This window comes from Rhinopithecus bieti, unplaced genomic scaffold (genome assembly GCF_001698545.2).
Source record: "Rhinopithecus bieti isolate Rb0 unplaced genomic scaffold, ASM169854v2 scaffold_32012, whole genome shotgun sequence".
Classification (NCBI taxonomy): Eukaryota; Metazoa; Chordata; class Mammalia; order Primates; family Cercopithecidae; genus Rhinopithecus; species Rhinopithecus bieti.
Genome location: NW_016814432.1, coordinates 3,509,403 through 3,530,111, shown reverse-complemented (window position 1 = coordinate 3,530,111; position 20,709 = coordinate 3,509,403). Strand labels below are relative to the sequence as shown.

At 52.4% G+C, this 20,709-nt stretch overlaps 3 protein-coding genes across 5 annotated transcripts in view; 1 reads left to right on the top strand and 2 right to left on the bottom strand.

Moving 5' to 3' along the window:
* FOXC1 (forkhead box C1) overlaps positions 1 to 2,851 on the top strand; it is a 4,620-nt gene extending 1,769 nt beyond the window's left edge. Inside the window, exon 2 of the mRNA XM_017850287.1 lies at positions 5 to 2,851. Coding sequence (XP_017705776.1) covers positions 5 to 1,081 — 1,077 coding nt within the window. The 3' untranslated portion in view covers positions 1,082 to 2,851. The remainder of the gene's footprint in view (positions 1 to 4) is intronic.
* A 3,402-nt stretch (positions 2,852 to 6,253) lies between these two features.
* Positions 6,254 to 9,690, bottom strand: LOC108514256 (uncharacterized). Its single transcript, XM_017850341.1, has one exon. It carries the CDS (start codon positions 9,125 to 9,127, stop codon positions 8,192 to 8,194), a length of 936 nt encoding a protein of 311 aa, XP_017705830.1. The 5' UTR covers positions 9,128 to 9,690; the 3' UTR covers positions 6,254 to 8,191.
* Positions 9,691 to 12,803: 3,113 nt separating this feature from the next.
* The window catches only part of GMDS (GDP-mannose 4,6-dehydratase), a 651,165-nt gene continuing 643,259 nt past the window's right edge, over positions 12,804 to 20,709 (bottom strand). For all 3 annotated transcript variants that reach the window (XM_017850337.1, XM_017850338.1, XM_017850339.1), the window contains 2 exons: positions 13,476 to 13,544; positions 12,804 to 13,235 (listed from right to left, as the gene is read on the bottom strand). In XM_017850337.1, the coding sequence (XP_017705826.1) occupies positions 13,173 to 13,235; positions 13,476 to 13,544 (132 nt within the window). In that variant the 3' untranslated portion in view covers positions 12,804 to 13,172. The remainder of the gene's footprint in view (positions 13,236 to 13,475; positions 13,545 to 20,709) is intronic.

Genomic DNA, 20,709 nt, shown 5'->3' with positions numbered 1-20,709 from the left:
GGAGCCGCCCCCGCCCGGCCGCCAGCCCCCGCCCGCGCCGCCCGAGCAGGCCGACGGCAACGCGCCCGGCCCGCAGCCGCCGCCCGTGCGCATCCAGGACATCAAGACCGAGAACGGTACGTGCCCCTCGCCGCCCCAGCCCCTGTCCCCGGCCGCCGCCCTGGGCAGCGGCAGCGCCGCCACGGTGCCCAAGATCGAGAGCCCCGACAGCAGCAGCAGCAGCCTGTCCAGCGGGAGTAGCCCCCCGGGCAGCCTCCCTTCGGCGCGGCCGCTCAGCCTGGACGGTGCGGATTCTGCGCCGCCGCCGCCCGCGCCCTCCGCGCCTCCGCCGCCGCACCACAGCCAGGGCTTCAGCGTGGACAACATCATGACGTCGCTGCGGGGGTCGCCGCAGAGCGCAGCAGCGGAGCTCAGCTCCGGCCTTCTGGCCTCGGCTGCAGCGTCCTCGCGCGCAGGGATCGCACCCCCGCTGGCGCTCGGCGCCTACTCTCCGGGTCAGAGCTCCCTCTACAGCTCCCCCTGCAGCCAGAGCTCCAGCGCGGGCAGCTCGGGCGGCGGCGGTGGCGCGGGGGGCGCGGGGGGTGCGGGCGGCGCCGGGACCTACCACTGCAACCTGCAGGCCATGAGCCTGTACGCGGCCGGCGAGCGCGGGGGCCACTTGCAGGGCGCGCCCGGGGGCGCGGGCGGCTCGGCCGTGGACGACCCCCTGCCCGACTACTCTCTGCCTCCGGTCACCAGCAGCAGCTCGTCGTCCCTGAGTCACGGCGGCGGCGGCGGCGGGGGAGGCCAGGAGGCCGGCCACCACCCTGCGGCCCACCAGGGCCGCCTCACCTCGTGGTACCTGAACCAGGCGGGCGGAGACCTGGGCCACTTGGCGAGCGCGGCGGCGGCGGCGGCGGCCGCAGGCTACCCGGGCCAGCAGCAGAACTTCCACTCGGTGCGGGAGATGTTCGAGTCGCAGAGGATCGGCTTGAACAACTCTCCAGTGAACGGGAATAGTAGCTGTCAAATGGCCTTCCCTTCCAGCCAATCTCTGTACCGCACGTCCGGAGCTTTCGTCTATGACTGTAGCAAGTTTTGACACCCTCTCAAAGCCGAACTGAATCGAACCCCAAAGCAGGAAAAGCCAAAGGAACCCATCAAGGCAAAATCGAAACTAAAAAAAAAATCCAATTAAAAAACAAAACAAGACCCTGAGAATATTCACCACACCAGCGAACAGAATATCCCTCCAAAAATTCAGCTCACCAGCACCAGCACGAAGAAAACTCTATTTTCTTAACAGATTAATTCAGAGCCACCTCCACTTTGCCTTATCTAAATAAACCTGTAAACTGTTTTGTACAGAGACAGCAAAATCATGGTTTATTAAAGGACAGTGTTACTCCAGATAACACGTAAGTTTCTTCTTGCTTTTCAGAGACCTGCTTTCCCTTCCTCCCGTCTCCCCTCTCTTGCCTTCTTCCTTGCCTCTCACCTGTAAGATATTATTTTATCCTATGTTGAAGGGAGGGGAAAGTCCCCGTTTATGAAAGTCGCTTTCTTTTTATTCATGGACTTGTTTTAAAATGTAAATTGCAACATAGTAATTTATTTTTAATTTGTAGTTGGATGTCGTGGACCAAACGCCAGAAAGTGTTTCCAAAACCTGACGTTAAATTGCCTGAAACTTTAAATTGTGCTTTTTTTCTCATTATAAAAAGGGAAACTGTATTAATCTTATTCTATCCTCTTTTCTTTCTTTTTGTTGAACATATTCATTGTTTATTAATAAATTACCATTCAGTTTGAATGAGACCTATATGTCTGGATACTTTAATAGAGCTTTAATTATTACGAGAAAAGATTTCAGAGATAAAACACTAGAAGTTACCTATTCTCCACCTAAATCTCTGAAAAATGGAGAAACCCTCTGACTAGTCCGTGTCAAATTTTACTGAAAGTCTTTTTGTTTATAATTATTCTCCTGCAGCATCTTCTGCAAAATGTGCTATATAGTCAGCTTGCTTTGAGGCTAGTAAAAAGATATTTTTCTAAACAGATTGGAGTTGGCATATAAACAAATACGTTTCCTCACTAATGACAGACCAGGATTCGGAAACTTTAGGGCCATGGATCAGCCGCGGTCTTACCACGGTGATACCTGTGTGCCGAGAGCTGGGACTGTGCGGCCAGATATGCACAAATATTTGGCCTGTGTATTCCATATAAAATTGCAATGCAAATTATACATCCCTGTGAGCCAGTTGCTGAACAGATTTTTTCCTGTTAATTTCAGTCCTTTATAAAAGGAAAATAAACTAGTTTTAAATGTATGTATATAATTCTCCCCATTTACAATCCTTCATGTATTACATAGAAGGATTGCTTTTAAAAAATATACTGCGGGTTGGAAAGGGATATTTAATCTTTGGGAAACTATTTTAGAAAATATGTTTGTAGAACAATTATTTTTGAAAAAGATTTAAAGCAATAACAAGAAGGAAGGCGAGAGGAGCAGAACACTTTGGTCTAGGGTGGTTTCTTTTTAAACCAATTTTTCTTGTTAATTTACAGTTAAACCTAGGGGACAATCCGGATTGGCCCTCCCCCTTTTGTAAATAACCCAGGAAATGTAATAAATTCCTTATCTTAGGGTGATCTGCCCTGCCAATCAGACTTTGGGGAGATGGCGATTTGATTACAGGCGTGGGGGGGCTTGCAGTTTGTTTTGGAGATAATACAGTTTCCTGCTATCTGCCGCTCCTATCTAGAGGCAACACTTAAGCAGTAATTGCTGTTGCTTGTTGTCAAAATTTGATCATTGTTAAAGGATTGCTGCAAATAAATACACTTTAATTTCAGTCAAAAACTGCTCTACGTGGCCTGTGATTCGCTCGGTCCCCTCCCCCAGGGTCGTAGCCTAATCGCCGGGAAGATCGCAGTGGCGCTGGCGCGGGTGTCTCTTTGGGGCAGGCCGGCTGGGGGTGGCCTCACGGCCCCGTTTAAATCTCTCTGGGCTGTCGCGGCGCTAGGTCCCGGGGCTGCCTGCAGCTTCCTCGGGTTACAGCCTCTTTCGCGGCAGGAGAAGGGGAGGGGGTGACGGTGAAGACTCCATGGCCAGTCCCCAGGAGTTTGCTGGATTGCTCCACTTTGGGGAGCCAGCGAGGGGCTGGGATTTGCGGACAAAGGGCCCGAAGCCGGAGTGGGGTGTCAGGCCCGGAAGGGGAGCTGCAGCAGGTGACTCCCAGCCCGGTCCCCACGGGCGGGCTGGCCCAGCCCGAGGCCGAGCAGGTCGGCCGCCGGAGACGGTACCGTTCTCGACGTGTCTGGTTGGACTCGGGGGTAGGGCTGGCGGGTGGAGACCCGCGCGGCCCACGCTTGGCTTTCCGGCTGGGGCGTTTCTCGGAGGCCCAGTCCCTTCCGAGTCGCGCCCGCCCCGACGCCGGCCTCCTGGACGCCGCTCGCGACGGGAACGCTCTCCAGCTAATGAGCTGTAATTACCCGCGGCGGCCCGGGCCGGCTTCTGTTTGCGTTTGCAGCTCCTTCCTCTCCCCACCCCGCCCCGCTGCCTCTCCCCAGATCAGCCCCGGTCTCCGCGGCCGCCTCCTGAAATTAGTCGCTGGAGAAAACAGATTCAAAGGAGACTCCCGTTCGTTTAGCTGGGTTCGTCGCAGGCTGGGTCGGGGTGCCGGGAAGACCGCGCTGAGGGAGGGCGGCCGGCGCGGAGGCCGGGGATGGGGACCGGGCGGGGGGCGCCGAGCGGGGAGAAGCGCCCTCGGGGCTCTGGCCGCGGCGCTCGGAGGAGCCCGCTCCCCCGCCCGGTCACCGCGCGTCTCTGCCTGGCGCTGCAGGGCCCCGCCGAGCTCTCATTTCCTCCTCGCTGGCCTTTGTTGTGAAGACACACGTGTGTTGAGGAGCGCAGCTGGGGTGGAAAGGTCAGAGGCACTTTCTTGCTCACGGGTGACAGCTCGCCCCGCGCCGGCCCGCAGCCTCCAGGCGCGGGGCCCGGAGCTGCGCGTTTGCAGGACCATCCCGGCCCACCCGCCTAGGCCTGGCCGCGCCAGACCTGCCAGTGCCAGCGCTGCGGCCCCAGGCGGCCTCCCCGGCAGGGCTGCGTCCTCGTGCAGTGTGTGAGGTTTGCAGAGGCCACCAATCACTTGGCAGTGGCCGTGCGGAGAGTCGCTCGGCCTCAAGGACGCCAGAAGGCCTTGGGCGAGCGGCGGGCTCAGCGTGTTCGGAGCCCACACGTGCCTGCGACTCTCCACTCTCCTTGGGACTCGGCTTTGCAGCCCGGAGGAGGTGGCGGTCGCAGTCAGCCCCGGCCTAGGCCCAGGTCGGCCCTGCAGAGCTCGGCGGGCTTTCCGTACCGTTCCCAGCGGCGGGAGCGAGCTGCTGGGGTGACCTGGGAGAAGGAAAGAGTCGGCGTGCTCCTGCCTGGGGGCCCTTCCATGTCTGGCCTGCCTAGGAATGGGCCGCGGGCAGCCCCTGTCCTTCCTTGCGGGTCTCCAGTCCCAGCTGCAGGAGAGGAAGCGGGTATGGGGTGAAGCGCGGTGCTTCGGTTTCTGCGGTCTGCGAGGAGCCCCTGGCCCACAGGTCGAGAATGTGTACAGGCGTGCTCCAGGAAAGCTGCTTAGCAACTTGCTTTACCCTCTTCTATTCGAATGTTTGAAAATTAGGCATGAAACATACATGTGTCTAAGAAGGTGTTTGTGTTAAACATACATGACGTAGTCATTTCTGCACTCGTTGCCTGTTTAAGTTTGGAAGCTATGCTGAGTGGAAGGAGAGTAGTTCTGCTCATTATTCGGATTTTAAAAGCCACATCTATGGAATGTCTCCTACTATCAGTACATTACCTTTTCGATTCTCACATCCGATTTAAGAAAACCAACTTCTGCCAACCTTATTTAACGTGGAATGACTTATTCCTTAGAGGTTTGAAAGTTTGGTTTGTACTGTTTTAGGAATAAGGATAATTTTCCTGTGAAATATTCTAAGAAAAACTCCTTGATACTTTAACTAATAGCCAGTACATTTTGAAATTAGCCTGTGATGGCAATCCAGATCCATGGCGGGGATCGGCTAATTTTAAAATAGGCTCTGTAAAAGCTTTAGGAGAATAAGTATTTTGTCCTTTATGTAGAAATTGGCACATTTATTTAAATAGCAATTTATGCCATGAGTACATAAATGCCAGCATGCCACATGCCATATGCAGTCTTGCATTTGGCATGTTGCATGTGTGGGAGGAACTGGTGCTGAATTTTCCGGGGTTATGTAGTTAGCAGACCTTTTTCACCAGACTGAGTGCAAACAAGCATGCGTTTTACAATTTATTATTCCACAAAATTTGTGTCATTAATAATCGATGCTTGCAAAGGAATAAGGCTCGATTGTGCTGGTGGCCTGCAAGCTCCTGGCTGTTTCCTGCGGGGTCAGAAACAAGGGTCAGGAAACAAGAGTGCCTTATAGTCCTATTGGGCTCTCCCTAACTTTGATAGGCCAGTAAAGGACATAGGGCAGGAAGGGTCTCCATTTTTAAGGTGGAATGTCATTAGTTTTATTCTTAATGGTGCAAAACCCAAGAGATTTTGAACCCTCTGCAGGTTGAGGCTGCTGGGACAGATTGCCCGGGAGGGACAAGAGGTGTCCATACTTGATCAGGCCTCAGGCACCCACACCAGTGTTCTCTGAGGCTGTTAGCAGCACCCAAAGCAAGGCAAGTTGGAGTGACAGTTTACCTCTACCCCTGCCCCGCCTCTAAGGGCTCTGTGAGAGGGGCTCTCATTTGTGAGGGCCCCCAGGGCCGTTTGCTTCAGAGCTTAGCTCCGAGTCCCCTGCTCCTTGGGCCTGCCTGGTATTGCAGGGCCTTCTCCACTATAGGCATTTCACGGACAGTTCATGAAGCCATTAGCCCTTCCCACCCGTCATAAACAAATGTCGTGTTAGGGACAAGATTGATGGTGGCCAAGTCATAAAGCTGGCTAGGCAGGACAGAATATGATTGTGTGCGGGCAGCCATTCTTCAGCCAAGCAGAGAGATTGGGATGTGGGACCAAGAGGCTGTGTCAGAGGCTTTCCCCCACCAATCTGAGAGGGGAGCTCAGGAGAGTTCCCGACAGGGAAGTTTCATTTATTCCGACAATGTCCACTTAGGCAGGAAATGAAACCCACTGAGATTTGCCATGGGGTCCTAAATGCCAGCTTCAGAAAACCTACTTTCTGAAATCTCCTATTTCCATTTATAACAAAGTCAAAATGTTCCCTTTTATTATTGACGATTTCCCTCCCACCTTAACCGAATGTCTTCCTTTGCAACTGGGGCTCTATCTTCTTGTCTGGAACTTCTGTGGCCTTGATTTCCCACCCCTTTTTAACCCATCTCCCCCTTTTTGGTGGGAATCCACTATAACCATTAGGCTCTGTGCGTCTTTGTGTCTCTGTTTCTTTGTCTCTGTCACTGTTCCCCATCCTTCTCCCTTCCTGCCCCCACAGAAGGCTGTGGGGCCCCAAAGTTTCTCCCAGATGTCCCCACTCCCAGCCCAGCTCCCAGGCCTGCATGCCTACCCTCCACTGCACCATCTGGGGGATGGGCCGGAGGCAGCCCTGGTGCCGAGCTTGCACCCAGGCCTGGACAGACTTGGGGCCACACTGCAGCCTGACTGGCAGGTTCCAGGTCCTAGTCGGCTGGGAAAGAAACAATACTTAAGTAAATGAATTCCAGCTCCAAAACCCATTCAGGAAAATGAAAGCAGCTTCTCCACGAACATTCTCAACGTGATTACGAGTGGAAAATTGAGCAAAATGTACCATATCCACCTTCTTGGAAACCAAAGTAGCGCGGAGAGCGTAAGGTTCAATTTAAGACCTTTGTTGTGCTCCTTTCCCATCTTACCCTGGCCCCAAAGAAACCCTCTGGTTTATATTATTTTTTTGGTTGTTTACTTGATTTTTTCCCTCACTGATTTCAAATTTGCAGCATATTGAGTGTATTATGGGAGATGCAGTAGGATCTGGAATTTCCTTGCACATAGACCTGGCCCTGTCCTGGAGAAGGCTGGAGCTCACACTGGGAGACACAGCCAGAGAGAAGAGGCTGGGCCTGTGTGGTCCTTGGGGAGGGCCTGGAATTGCTCCCAGCTCAGAATCTCCCTGCCTGGGGTTGGGAGGGTGACCTGGCAAGCCTCGGTGGGGCTTTTCCCTGGCCCCTTCCCAGTCTAGAGGATGCCTCCTTTTCTCCCAAAGAGCATCTTCTTTCTCTGGGCTGTCCATGGGCCCCTCCAAGCCCACTGGTCCCCATGGGTGTCATTAGGACTCGACTGCCCACCCTCTCCTGTAGCTGCCACTGCAGGCCGCTCCTACTGAGGGGACTCAGTGGGCTGCTCCTTGACCCCCTAAGTCAACACAGCTTGGTGCTACTTGGGTGGGCATGGGAGAGCAATTTGTGAGCCCAGCAAGTGAGCATCAGAGCATCAGAGCGGGAGCCAGGACCAGGCAGTGAGGCCTCTGGCTTGACCTAAGTGGTGGGACCCCAGGCAGGGCCTAGAGAGGCGGAGGAGGCTCCAGGGAGGGTCTCCAGCGGGGTGGGGATGTGGTTCCATGTACTCAAGGTTGGGAAAGGAAGGAGATTTTTGGAGAGCTTTGAGGACGCCTTAGATCCTGAGATGAGGGAGAGGGAGATGGAAAGAGAGGGGAGGGAAGAGGTGGAGAGAGGGACATCCCCCCTCCCATTACCTACCCCGGGGAAAAAGCAGGAAAACCAACACATTTAGCGCCATTAACTCTTAAGGCCTCCGCATTTCCTTCAGTATAAAAGCAGGTCATTGGTCCCGGAGGCTGTGCCGGGGCTCGTTAATGGCTACAGACGTACAAACCGGACGGGGGGCGGGGTGGGGGGAGAAGCACGTTTCAGCGGCCATTGGATTTTTAAAAATCTGTTGGTAGAGTGAAAACAAAAATTGTCCTCCAAGTCGGCAAAATCGGCGTCCCAGACGGTGCGCAGGAGGGCCCTGCGAGGCCTGTCCCCGGAGCCCCGCGCCAGTCCGGTAGGCCCGGCTCGGTCTGCAGCCGGGTGTTCACTCGTGGATCGGGCCAGGCCGCGGCATTCAGGACAGCAGCGGCTGCGGAGCCGGGGCCAGGGGCTTCCTTGCGGTTCCAACGATTTTTATTATTATCACTCGCAAAGGACACATGCGGCCAAGGCGGGGCCTCACAGTGGCTGTGCTGGCCATCGCGTGGGGGAGTGTGCGCTAACCCACGGGCGAGGGGGGCGCGCCCGGTGTCCCAGGGAGAGCTTAGGAGGGAGACGCCCCGCCGTGGTTCCCACAGCCAGGGACAGCCCGGGTGCTAGAAATTCCCAGAGAGAACTCGAGAGGCTGATGTCCTGGTGTCTGTGGGGCTTCCTGCGCGCCCACCCCATCCCCCTCCCCCCTCTCAGGTTCGACGGATTCTCCTGGAGGCGCAGGACAGTGATTTCTAGTAAGTGTTTGGTGACAGCGGCATAACGTGACAGTCCGCTGCAATTGCCAGCTGGCTCCTGGGCAGGCCTACCCACGGGCCCGACCCCATAGTGGAGTCCTCGGAGCCGCCGGGCAAAGCCCCCTCCCCCGCCCCTGTGCAGCCCGCGTTCCCCGCGCCCGGCGCTGCCGGGGACAAGTGGCACAACAGGAAAGCCTCGCCAGAAGGCCCTTCCCAGTCGGCTTCCTCGCCATAAAAAGCCAGACTCCAGCCGAGGTCCTGACCCCTTCCAAATATACATTCCCTTGTCCGCGGCCCGCCACTCCCGCCCGGGCCTCGGGCTGTGCAGCTTCCTCCTAGGCCTGCCCGGGCCCATGCCTCCCCCGAAGCGGCGAGAGTCGGTGCAGCCCCAACTTCTAGTGCGTGTCCCAGTTTGCCAACCAGCTTTGCTCGCGTGCCGTTGGCCCGGAGGCTGCAGCGCCAGTCTCTGCGTGCGCCGGAGCGCACGGAGCATCTGCGAGGCCAGGGCTGCTGCCGGCGAGGGGATACTTGGATGAACACGGTGCTTCAGTCCCGCCCCAGCTCTCCACCGGAGCTGGAGGTTGGGGCGCGCTAAGCCGCGGCGCCCGGACAAGTGCGCGGGCCGGAGCCGCCCAGTCCTGCACCCGGGGGCTCGCGGCCGGCGCATGCGCACGCGCGGCGGCGGGTCTGCGCGCCCCGAGGCCCGGCCCCTCCCTCGGAACCCGAGCGGGGAAGCCCAGGGCTGAGAGCCTCGCCCCGGGTCGCCTGAGCTGGGGGCGGGGGACGCAGGCAAGCCAGGTCTTCCCACCTGCCGTCGGGGCTCCTCCCCGCAGCAGCAAAGGGGTCCCCGTGCCCGTGGCAGTGCACGCTCAAGCGGACACACTGGCTCCCAAATTCGGAGATCAAAGGGGCAGCTGAGAACTGGGCGTCCGCTGTGTGTGACCCCTGACCGTGGAGGAAGGGCGGGGGCCGGAGTGGGCGGTGGGGCCTGGGGTCAGGCCGCGGTCGTCGGCTCCCGGCAGAGGCGCTCTGGCCGAGGAAGGGGTGAGGGCGGGTGGCCTGTCCCTGCCGTCGTAGTCACACCTGGGGCGTTGAAATGGGCTTTGGGGATCGAGCCCACTCCCAGCGCGCCCCCCAGGAGAAGCCCGCAGCTCAGACCTGGGCCGTGCGGACCCCTGGGCGGGCTCGGGGGCTGAGGATGGCAACACGGCCCAAGGTCCAGTCGCGAGTAACAACCCCGACATCACGGCCCCTCGAAGACGTGCTCCGGGCACCGGGGGTGTGAGCGGGGAGGCCTCGGGCCTCGGGCCCGCTTGGCACGGGGCGGGGGCGCCGCCTCCAATTCCTGGAGATCAGGCCTAGACCCCGAGTGTTTTCAGGGACACTGTGGACGGCGGGCCAGTTCCCAGCACCGTGTTGTCCCCCATTGCCGCTGCCGCTTGTTAAAAGTATTAGCGACCCCCGTGATGAAAATCCACAATTTCTGGAGGGTGCGGGTGGCATGTACGGACGTGAAGATCTCTTTGTGAGGCACGTCCACGCACACACAGGGACACTCATTTTGTAAAACCTAGATGGGCGTTGCCCCCACCCCTCCATGCCACCCGCGTACCAATCAAAGCTGCAAGTTGTAGAAAATACCTGGACGTGTGTGGGCTGCCCCTTGAAACAAAATTCACCCGGTAGGCATTCCCAAAGACAAATCAAGTGCGTAGGGTGCTTTGAGACTTGGGGCGGGGGGTGTTAAAAAGTTACTTGTAAACAATACGTTTCAGGTAGTTTTCAAGTCAATGTTTAAAGTGTTGCCTGCTCCAAGCTCTAATAACACATTAGTGTTATAATAACACTCCTTGCATCTGCCAGGAGCCCTCCAACTGGCTGCCAGAAGTTCCACGAGGTTCGTGGTGTTGGTGTAGGCGAAGGCGGCTAAAAGGGGCGAAAAAGAGCCCAAAGCCATCCCTGTAGGGTTTGCCAGCGCCGACCCGCCCCTCGCCAGCGCCCGAGGCCAAGCGGACCCGGCCTTCCTAAGGAGCCATCTTGCGCGCAGCACCAGCGGCCCACGCCCTTTAGCACTCCCTTAAGGTCGCGCAGCCTGCACGGCTGAGCCTGCGCCCCTAAACAGCTGCAGAGGTGCGACAGGTTTATTATGCTGGGCCTAGCGCGCTCGAAATTCCTTGAAGACAAAGGGCAGCGCAGAGAGCCCGCGAAGGGGCCTGGCCTGCGGGTCAGACGGCTGCTGCGAGGGCCGGGTTCCACGCACCTCCTGCACAAACTCGGGCAAAACTGCTTTGCCATAGTATGTGAGTGTACTGAAGGTTTAACTTTCTCCGTTTTTCCTTCAAAAAAATCAAGGTGGAAGATGTTTTATAACATTTGAAACGAATAGCCAAAATTTGGCAGAGCAGGAAACAATAGGTTCACTGAAATTTAATTGAGATTTAAGATAGAAGAAACCCTGTAATAAGAATTGTCTTGAAGGATGTCCAAATGAAATTTTCTCATAACACAGAAATAGATAAAAAATGTTGAAGTAAATCTATTCTCCTTTTTTCCTTTTAAACACATACACCAGGAAGCCAAATGAACTCCCGCTCCTTCCATTACTCAGGGTGCAGGAGCAGTGAGAAGGTTGCAACCAAAAATACTTTAGTTTCCTTCAAACACGGATGCTGCCATCTATTTGGAGAAGTAGAATTCAACATCATGGCTCAACTGGAGTTTTATAAACCCCTGCCTGGAATCTCTTCTGATTCTAAGTGTCCAAACAAGCAACAATGAATTAAACAGGGCCACGGCAAGCCTGAGGGCCCCTGGAATGGTCTCTCTTGGGTGTGGGAAGGGAGGTTCCAGTGGTCAGAGGAGAGGGGGTGCCTGCCCATCAGGGTCAAGGCTAAAGGGAACGTGACTCTTTGTGAGATTTGTTGGAGGATGTGTGACAGTGGGTTTGGGAGTTGGGTTTGCAAGTGTTTGTGAGAATGTGTGACCGTGAGATGGCATGTTTGTGGAGTGTATGTGCACTTGTGAATGGATGTGCATGGATGTTTGTGTTCGACCCGATGTGTGACACCATGTGAGTATGTAGCTGTGTGTGTGCCCACCATCTCGCCCAGGCTCGGAGGCCCGGCCTCCCAGCAACCATGTGTTTCCAATTAGCAGCATCCCGCCTGGGAGTGCAGAGAAGGCGAGTCCTGGGGCAGCTTCTGAGGAGCGGGTGGGCTAGCTCAGGCCCCCCAGTTCTGCTCCATCGAGGGCGAGGCCGCCCGGCCAGCATGCTTTCGCAGCGACTGGGCAGCCACACAAAGAGCCCTCTCTCCTGCGCCAGCCGTTGGAGACTGGGTCCTCCCCCAGATCATAAACCTGCCTGTGAAGACGTTCAGAAATAGTTTACCCGCATTCACACACACATGTGCAAAGGCTGGAATTCCATTTGCTGTAAAGTTTTATTTTATTTTGCTTGGAAGGGGAGTGAGGGGGAGAAGTGTCCTGACCTAATTTGTTCTAGGGCAAAATACTGTTAATTTCATGCAGAGGTATACACCTGTACACGAATCCCTGCTTGCTGCCTGTGGGTGTCCTGCACATTTGTGCATCAGCCTACCTGTAGCTGTACACCACACACAGCTCAGGAGCACACACCTGTGGTCTCACCCAGGCCACCTAAATGATGCACTCAACGAAACCAGATCCAGAGATCTGAGGCTGAGCCTTAAACCTTTTTATTATAACTTCAAATTAACGCTGATGTCGTTCAAGTGCATAAGCACAATGTCTGGCATGTATTAGGCACTTAACATAAATGGCAGAATGAATACATTAAGCTTAGATTTAAAAAGTGACCTAGTACTAATAAGAAGAGGGTGGAAATACGCACTGTGTGAAAGATTCTAGACCACAAGGAAAGGCACAGGCTCAGAGACCTCTAGGTAACCGGGGGCTTTGCCATGGAATGTTCCAACAGTATTTGCTTACCTTCAAGTTTCTTCTTCTGACCCCCTCTATTTCTCAAGACTTCTTTTCAGATGGTGAGAACCTTGGGTTCTAATTATAGTCAGCAGAGACCAGCCAGGGTGTGAATTCCTCCCTTCTGCAGGAACTAGGTTTCCAGAGTGACTTGTCACCAGGAGGGGAAAGGAATGTCCCAGGCAAAGACTAAGGAGGAGGCTCCGCAGAGCACCCCCGCCCCCTTAGCCTTGCAGGAGTCCTCCCACCAAGGGCTTCTCAAAACAGGGCAAGGCCTGACCACAGCGATCTCCTTCAAAGGCCTGGATTGTGGGGTTTTTGTTTGGGGACCCTTACAGCCATGTTCATAACTTGGAGAAAACATCCACACCGACCCTGTAAGCGCTAGTTCACAGAAAGACCATTTTTAATATGAAAAGAGAAAAACAATTTGAAGGCCCCAAAATTTGTTGTCTAACAACATAATTTCAAGTAAAGTGAATATGATTAAAACATCTTGATTTCAGAAAGCCATTCAGAGGCGGCTTCGACAAAAGCGAAGCCACCCAAACCCTGGAGGGTCACATCCCGGCTGCTACAAAACTCGGCGGGGCGGCCCGCTCCTGCGGCCGGGACAGCGCGGTGGCAGCAGGGGCCACAGGGGACCCGCAGATTGGCACGCCCCTCCCCATCCCCACAGTGCGTCTGCACCGGCGACTGTGCGGGGATTGTAGCCGGAGGGCGGGCTGGCGGGCCGGGCTCCGCGGCTGTGCTCAGGCATTGGGGTTTGTCCTCATGAGCTCCACGTCGGCGTGCACCATCTCCCTCACCAGCTCCTGCAGCACAGGGGTGGGCGTGAGGGAGGAGCTTCTGCCACTCTCTCCTGGTGCCACCCCACCCCGGGTGTCCGCCCCAGAGAGGCCTCCGCGTCCCTCATTCCAGTTCCCCTCACTTCTCCCGCACCCCGCCCTCCGGGCTTTGGGCATCGCAGGCGCCTCAGGCGCCCGACCCTGAGAGCTGCCACCCTGCAGCCCGGGGCCCCGCAGCGGGCGGCATGCGCCCTAAGAGATACTCACATCGAAAGCGACCCGGGGCTTCCAGTTCAGCTTCTGTTTCGCTTTGGTGCAGTCGCCCTGCAGAAAGTCCTAGGGAAGAAGAGGGGGAGACGAAGCAGGTGTGGGTCGGGGGGCAGCAGGTCCCGAGCCCCGGGGACCCCCACCGTTCCGCTCCCTCTGAGCGCACAAGGCTCCGGGTTTCCCTGCTGTCGGTCCCTGCTGCGCGTGTTCAGTTGCGGCTCTCGGCGCCGTAAATCACTAGGTCGCGGTTAAGAAGGTGCTGTGCGGGCCCGTGAGGACGGTGACAGCGATCCATCCCCAGCTCGCCCCAGCCACCTCCACCCCTCTTCTCCCCAACGAGTCCCTTGGACTCTTAATGCTTTTTTCTTTTTCTTTTTCTTTTTTTTTTTTTACGTTAAGTTGTCAGGGACACTACTGTGAGAACTGTTTCGAATTACTGCACTTCTCCGGCTAGGAGGGAAGTGAGTAAATCACCAGGCGCCCCTCCCAGTTGCCCGTGCCCCGCGCGCTCAGCTCCTGCTGCAGGGCTGGCCGCGCCAAGCGCCCATCCTACCCAAAGCCAGCAGCCCCGCGGGGAAGGGACTTGGGGTGTGGGGCGCGAGGTCCCAGGACTCGTGGACCCCTCTGTCTTGGTGGGAGCGTGCGACCCTCTTTCTAATGCGCCATGGATGTTTCTTCCTGGGCGGTGGCTTTGGGCTTTTCGTCCCCACAGTAAAGTCAGTTCACATGGCCTCCTGCACACACACGCGTTCATGAAACGAAACTGGAGTTTCACGAAGCAATACTTGCCTTAGCGTCCAGGAACTCTATAGACGGTCTATTCTATTCTACCCCTATGCTACTCGGTTCGATTCTGTTCCTAAGAAAATGCTGATCTCGACCCACTTGTCCTTCCACGATCCAGCACGGAGCTGCAGCCAGCAGCTCTGCAGGACCCCGCACTGCCCACCAGTGTCCCCTCCGGGAGTGCGTTCCTTCTCCCGCTTTCCCCAACTGCTCCACCCGAGGAAACAAGGGCATTTCATTTCCATCTACTGAAGAGGCGTCCTTGGAAGGAAGGCTGGCGAAAACAAAACCAGTGGAGAAGAAATGAATCCTGCTCTCAGCCCCTGCTCACCAATGCCTTTGTTACAGCTCTGTGAAGACTGATTTACCTGAAGATTGAGATGAGTTCAAGATCAATTACAAAATAGGAAAGAAGGAAGAAAGGAAAGGAGGGAAGGAGAAAGAGGGGAAGGAAAGGAGGGAAGAAAGAAAAAAGACTTTGAGATACATAACTGTTAGAAGTGAGATAAATATTTAGCTTTTCCATACACAATGTACTCATCAAATAACACATAAGATGTGATTCCTCGAAATAGAATGCGAAGGCAGTACAAAAATAGCCGATCTTCGAAGGAGAGAAATACTCGATTATTCTATTTCAGCTACATACAAATTAAAGAACAGCCTAAAAGGAGTTTCATCGTGTGGAAGTAACAGACAGTCAAGCTGCCACTGAAAGCCTTTCCTGCTTATTTTCTTCAGACTTCCCTGAAACTTGGCAGGCGGGGGAATTTGTTCTAGATTCATGACGGGAAAGGTCGGGAGGGCAGGGGCGGGACCTGCTTTGCCCTGGGTTTGGAGCTCGCCTTCTCTGCTAAGCCTTCTAGAGTAGAGGCTGTCTGGATCCTACTGAATGTCTGCACCCCCGGGCTTGAAACAGGGCTGCAGAAGAGTACATCGTTCTCATCATCCATCACTACTTTTTCAAACGCTTTGCGCTTCGCAATACACTAAAGTACCAGTTTCCTCCCCAGAGTGTTAATCATACTAAAACAAGTTATTTCTGCTGGCCCTAAAAGTCCATATACAGATTCTTCAGGAAAAGTAGAATACAAAAATTAGTAATTAGCAATTTAACATAGCGCTACAAGGAAACAGCAATATAAGCAGAAAAACAAAGTAATTTATTTTCTTTCCCCTCCCTAAATAAACTTGTATATATTTCTACAGGCTTCTATTTTGCTATAAGCGTCACACAAAGATACTCTTTCTTTTTCCCCAGAGGAAGCTGAGCAATGTGGAGTCATGCAGCCCATCCCTCCCCTCTCTCAATCCTATAGCAGCTAGATGGTGTGGAGAACCATGGTTATTGTTTAATCACATCACACTGGCTGTAAATCAACCAGCACGGCATAGGATGCAATTCATGGCCGTGAACTTACAGTTAGCAAAACCCTAAAACCCGGTTTGGCTTCAAATCATCTTGGTGGGCTTGGGAAATGGAGCTTTGTATTGTAATTATGTTTCCTGTAGTTTTCTACAAGGAGCTCATGATACAAAAACAACCAGGAAACTACCATTAAGGAAAAAGAAAAATGGTTTCAAAGGCTTAGAAACAGACATTGCTGCCATACACTGTAAAAGTATCTCACTGAGACCAGAGACGAACCCAGTTACACTTCTCAGCTTAGTTCTGAGCCTAGCTCCAATACTGCAGTCTAGCTGCTTCCTTTAACCTCCTGCCAAGGCTCTGTCTCCCTGAAACTTAATTAGAGCAAGAGACCTTGGGAAGAAAGAGGATGAGGTCCCCTTAGAACAAAACACCGGCTCTCTATGCCAGCTGCTCCTAGACTGACATCTGGACTGGGCAGTAAGCTTATGTTCCAATCAACTTTTAAGGAAAGATGACGAGCATCCCAGCTTGTTTTACACTTAACTGTTCCTGAAGGAATTTCTTATTTCTTCCCATTGTGTCGTTTATAGAAAAGATACAGTCAGTGGTTCATTCCTCATGGTTCTAGGCACAGGACACACCTAAAGCATGGCATGGGGAGGGCCTGTGTGGAGAGTGCACATAGCTCTAGAAGGAGAGCAATGACATGGATTCCCTTCTTTAAATAAGGCTTCCTGTGGGCTGAGAAGAAATCAGGTGGTGGATGCTGTGCTCATACAACGGGTCCAAACTGCCATGCTCAGGTACAGAGCTGTGAGGAGTGAGAGGGGAGTGTGGGCCCTGATACACGTGCCTTTAATCTTTACCTCCCTCTTAAAGATTTTTGAACTTCCACAAATCTCCTCCACTAGGGTATAATCAGCTCCTAAGGACAAGAGAGAAGCATGAGCTTATCTGCTGCGCTCTTTTCTTCTTTTTTGACAGTTCAGTTCCTTCATTATACATATGCTTACAGCCTTAGTATGACAAAAGCCGAATTAAAGTGATGATTTTACCTACAGCTTCCAAAAAGGACTTCGTGCACTGGGTGGTCTGGAGCTTTTCTTGAAAAAAGAGAAAATAAAGCTTTGAGAAAAATTTACAGGATTTCTATGTGAATATGACATTTCCTGAACTCCGGCTTCTGGTGTCTTCACTGTTTTCATTGCTATTCCTTAGGTGAACTATACGGTTTCAATATGTCATTTATAATTGTCAAATTCAATTAGGTTTAACTGAGCATTTTACAGCAGCAAAACAGCAGGAGCAATGTCTCGGTCCGCATGGCCCTTCAGATTTCTGACTCACGGACTGTGTGTATTCATTTGACCTTCGGGAGCTGTCCTTTAGCTGTACCATCCACACATACTTTTACGGAGTTGCAAACAGCAGCATGGAGGAGGGCATGTTTGGCTGCAGCCATTTTTTAGGCTTTCCTGGCTTATGCTCTTGTTAAAGTGAACTGATAAAAAGCCAGACCAAATGCTGGAAAAGTCATTAAGCCAGTTTCTGAGCCCACAGTAGTTAACGCAAACTCCAGAAAAGGAGAGACCATAATGTGCCGTTATCTTCTACCCTAACTACAGGTCCCTTTCCTCAGATCTCCTCCATCTAGATAACAAGGCAGCTTTAAAATCACACTGGTTAGTTTTCATTCCTTCCCCGGATGTTATTTTGATCATTCTTTAACACATTCATTCCCTTTGATACTCCCAGCTCCATACCACTTTCTCTAAAACCATCGTGGGGAATGCTATTATTAAACAGATTTTATCACATAGGATGATTTTTTGAAGTTCACAGTCTCATTTCATTTTCTCCCCTTTTCACTGAGTTTGCTTTGGGAAAACGTTAATATTGAGTTCAAACTAGATGTCGGATGCCACATTTCCTCAACAGGTCTGCTTATAAGACTTGCAAAGAACATGTTTAGGTGGAGAAATATTTTAAGAGTATGAGATCTTTTGGCAGACTATTGTTAAATTTCTAATGTGCCTCTTGGAAGAAATTGACTCTTGAGTGCTATAAATAGGAGAAGATGTATGGACGGGGATGTTAATAAGGAAAGCCGAGACCGATGAAAGCCTTGGCGAAATGTCTTCAGGAATTTAAGATACAGAGCTGTGAGTGGCACTTAATATTCTTTTTTCCCCCCTTCTACTTTTCTTAGAAAAACAAAATTGAGGAATAGCTCAGGTTCCAAGGGAATAAAAGAATGCCAATGAATTTGGTTCTTGATCCAACTTTCTGCCAGTATAGAGTGAACAGGAAAGCTTGACTCTGGGGTAATGTTTCTTTTCAGAAAGACAGAACTGCTAAACAACAACAAAAGCCTCAGGAAAAGCTCGCAAGTCGCACAGAGTATCCTAGTCAAGATTCCAGATAGTTGAGAATAAGACTGGGAAATAACAAAAAATGAATTCTGAAAGATCCCCGAGAAAACTTGCAATATACAATATCTCTTCCTGGATGTAGCTTGAAGCCTTACATGCTCATGAATTTATCCTTTGGTTTAATCCTTCCCAAAGAGGGAGCGAAGGTCCGGGCAGTAAGAAATGCTGTGGTGTTCACAGCGGTAATGAACATTCCCCCTCTGTTCCCTTACTGCTGTCTATCCACACAAACTGAAGTGGAAGGCAGACCTCTCCTTTAATGACAGGGGCGATAAGAGGAGAAGAAAACAGCAGGCGGTCCTGTCTGCTCAGGAAGCGAACTCGGTGGGACTGTCCATCAACAGAGGCTAACAGAATGCCCAGAATGCCGGCAGAGCTCAAACAATGCTCAGGCAGCCTCAGGGAAATGGAGTCAGTCAGCACTGGCCTGAGGAGGGTGCAGGCAGTGGAGAGGAAGTGGCAGAGGGAGCAGAACAGCTCGAGCAGGCCCTGCACCACGGCCTTGTCCGTGGCCACCCTTATGGAGGCTGCTGTGTGGCAATCAGCAATGGTGTAGACTTGGAATAAAACCACCACGGGGCACTCCCACCGTCGCCACTGTCACCTCTGCTGGGAGCCTCCTTAGATGACTCAGGATGTGCGCGGTCCAGTCCTCCTGGATGGTGCCTAATGGGCACTTTAAAATCCTCTGAGCACCCCTCTTGCTGATCCCACTTTTCTGATAGGATCTCAGTTGGTAGATTTTGTCATTTGGGATCAGCAGCTGTTAAGCACTACTAAACAAATGGAAAGAAATGCATCCATCCACATGCATGCCCCAGATACCAGCGGAAAATCCGGCCAGCACAGTAGAGCTTTCGTGGAAAGTAAATGAGAACACGGCCTTCATTATGTGCCTACTTGTCAATAAAGCATAGGGTGGTAAAAAAAATTACAGGTGCTCACTTCATGGAAGGAGAACTTAATGGCATGTATAGTGCAACCTATATATAAATGGATCATTTTCATTTATATTTTAAAAATATGGTTGACATAGTTGACATAAAACAAGAACTATAGCTAGGCAAAAAAGGGCTCTATAAGCTACACAGACAACATAATTATTTAGGAGAAATACAGGATTTAAGCAAGTTAACTTTCTTTTAAACAAAGTTTTAAAAAATATTCTGGAGAAAGACCTTTCTAGCAGACATGCTGGAGATGCGTAGAGGTGAGTGCATCAGTCCTCTTTCCTCCATGGGATGAACTGCACGTGGTCTATGCAGTTTATGCCACCCCAAAGCTTGTTCCTTTCCCCAGACCAGGTGGTTGCCCTGGCCGCGTCCCCCTGCCCATTGGCTGCCTGGCCTTTGACTGGGACAGAGGAACACGTCCCCACCTCCTGAGTGGGGCCCAGCCCAGGAACATGCCCACTCTCTGCCCTGTCCAGCCCTGTGTAACTTTGAGGCCTTCCCTGTTCAGCCAGGCAGCAGTCTGAGCCAGCTGAGCAGAGGAAAGCACTTCTCAGAAGCTGCGCTGGGAAGCTTTTGGGGAGCTGCCTACTCACAGGTAGGTGTCTAACAGGTTTCTTTAAATGAAATAACCATATAAGACTTTGGGGATGTCATCTTGCATCATACATATTTACAAGGTGCTGTGTCTGTCTGTACCTGTTCTACATCTATAATTGCAATCGTGGAATTAATTTTTTGTTAGCTTTATTTCTTGATCCCTGGTGCTTACAGTAGCATCAACCTGGGGAAAGCTAGATTAATTACTGTAACTAGAGTTCTCTTAGTTCCGGTTACTTCACTGATCTCCACTCTGACTAGCTGAGATGGGGAGTGGCTGACTCACAGCTGCAATGCAGGGGCCATTTAATGAAAAGGAGATAAGATTGTTAGTGACCTCAGCATTCCAGGCTTCAAAGCCAGCACCATCTTGGTTGGAAATTACTGGTTGCTGTTAATAACTGGATCTAGGGTGTAAAGATTTATCCATGCTGGAACGAGGTGGCAAAACCCTGAGGACAGGAGATAAAGCACCTTTGAGTGGACCGATTAGGGACTCTTGTGACATTGCTGGCAAGTGGCACCCTGGATACAAGAGGCAGGCTGCTGTGCACTTGCCACCTAGGACTTTCTACCCTCAAAGTGCTTTATAGACATCAGCTAATTAAGCCACAAAACAATCACATCCAAAATGCAACTTAAGAGATTTTGTATCTGTGGCAGGTGGCCTCTTTCCTAGAGATGAAAGTTCTGTGCAAAGCAAAGTATCTCAGAGGTAAAAGCTAAAGTAATTGTCATCTGGCTTATCTTTACCCTGCACCTTCTCATCTAGGAATGCCTACCTAGGCCACAGGGTATCCTGAGTTGCATAAGAGGAAGGTAATTTTCCTTAAGCTTGTTTCCTTCTAGTTTGTTAGGAAATCTACCCACCTCTTAGAAATGCCCCAATAGCACCACCACCACTGCTTTGGACATTAGTACTACACAGCACAATATAGATGGATTTTTTCCTTTGTGGCTTTTCTCAATGTATACAGTATATTAAGTCCTCCAATTCAACACACCTCACTTCAATAATCCATCTCCTTCCCTCCCTCCCTCCCTCCCTCCCTCCCTTCCTTCCTTCCTTCCTCTCTCCCTCCCTCCTTCTTTCT

Coding starts and splice junctions, on each gene's coding strand:
- LOC108514256 (XM_017850341.1), bottom strand. CDS start 9,127: ATGCGCCGGCCGCGAGCCCCCGGGTGCAGGACTGGGCGGCTCCGGCCC.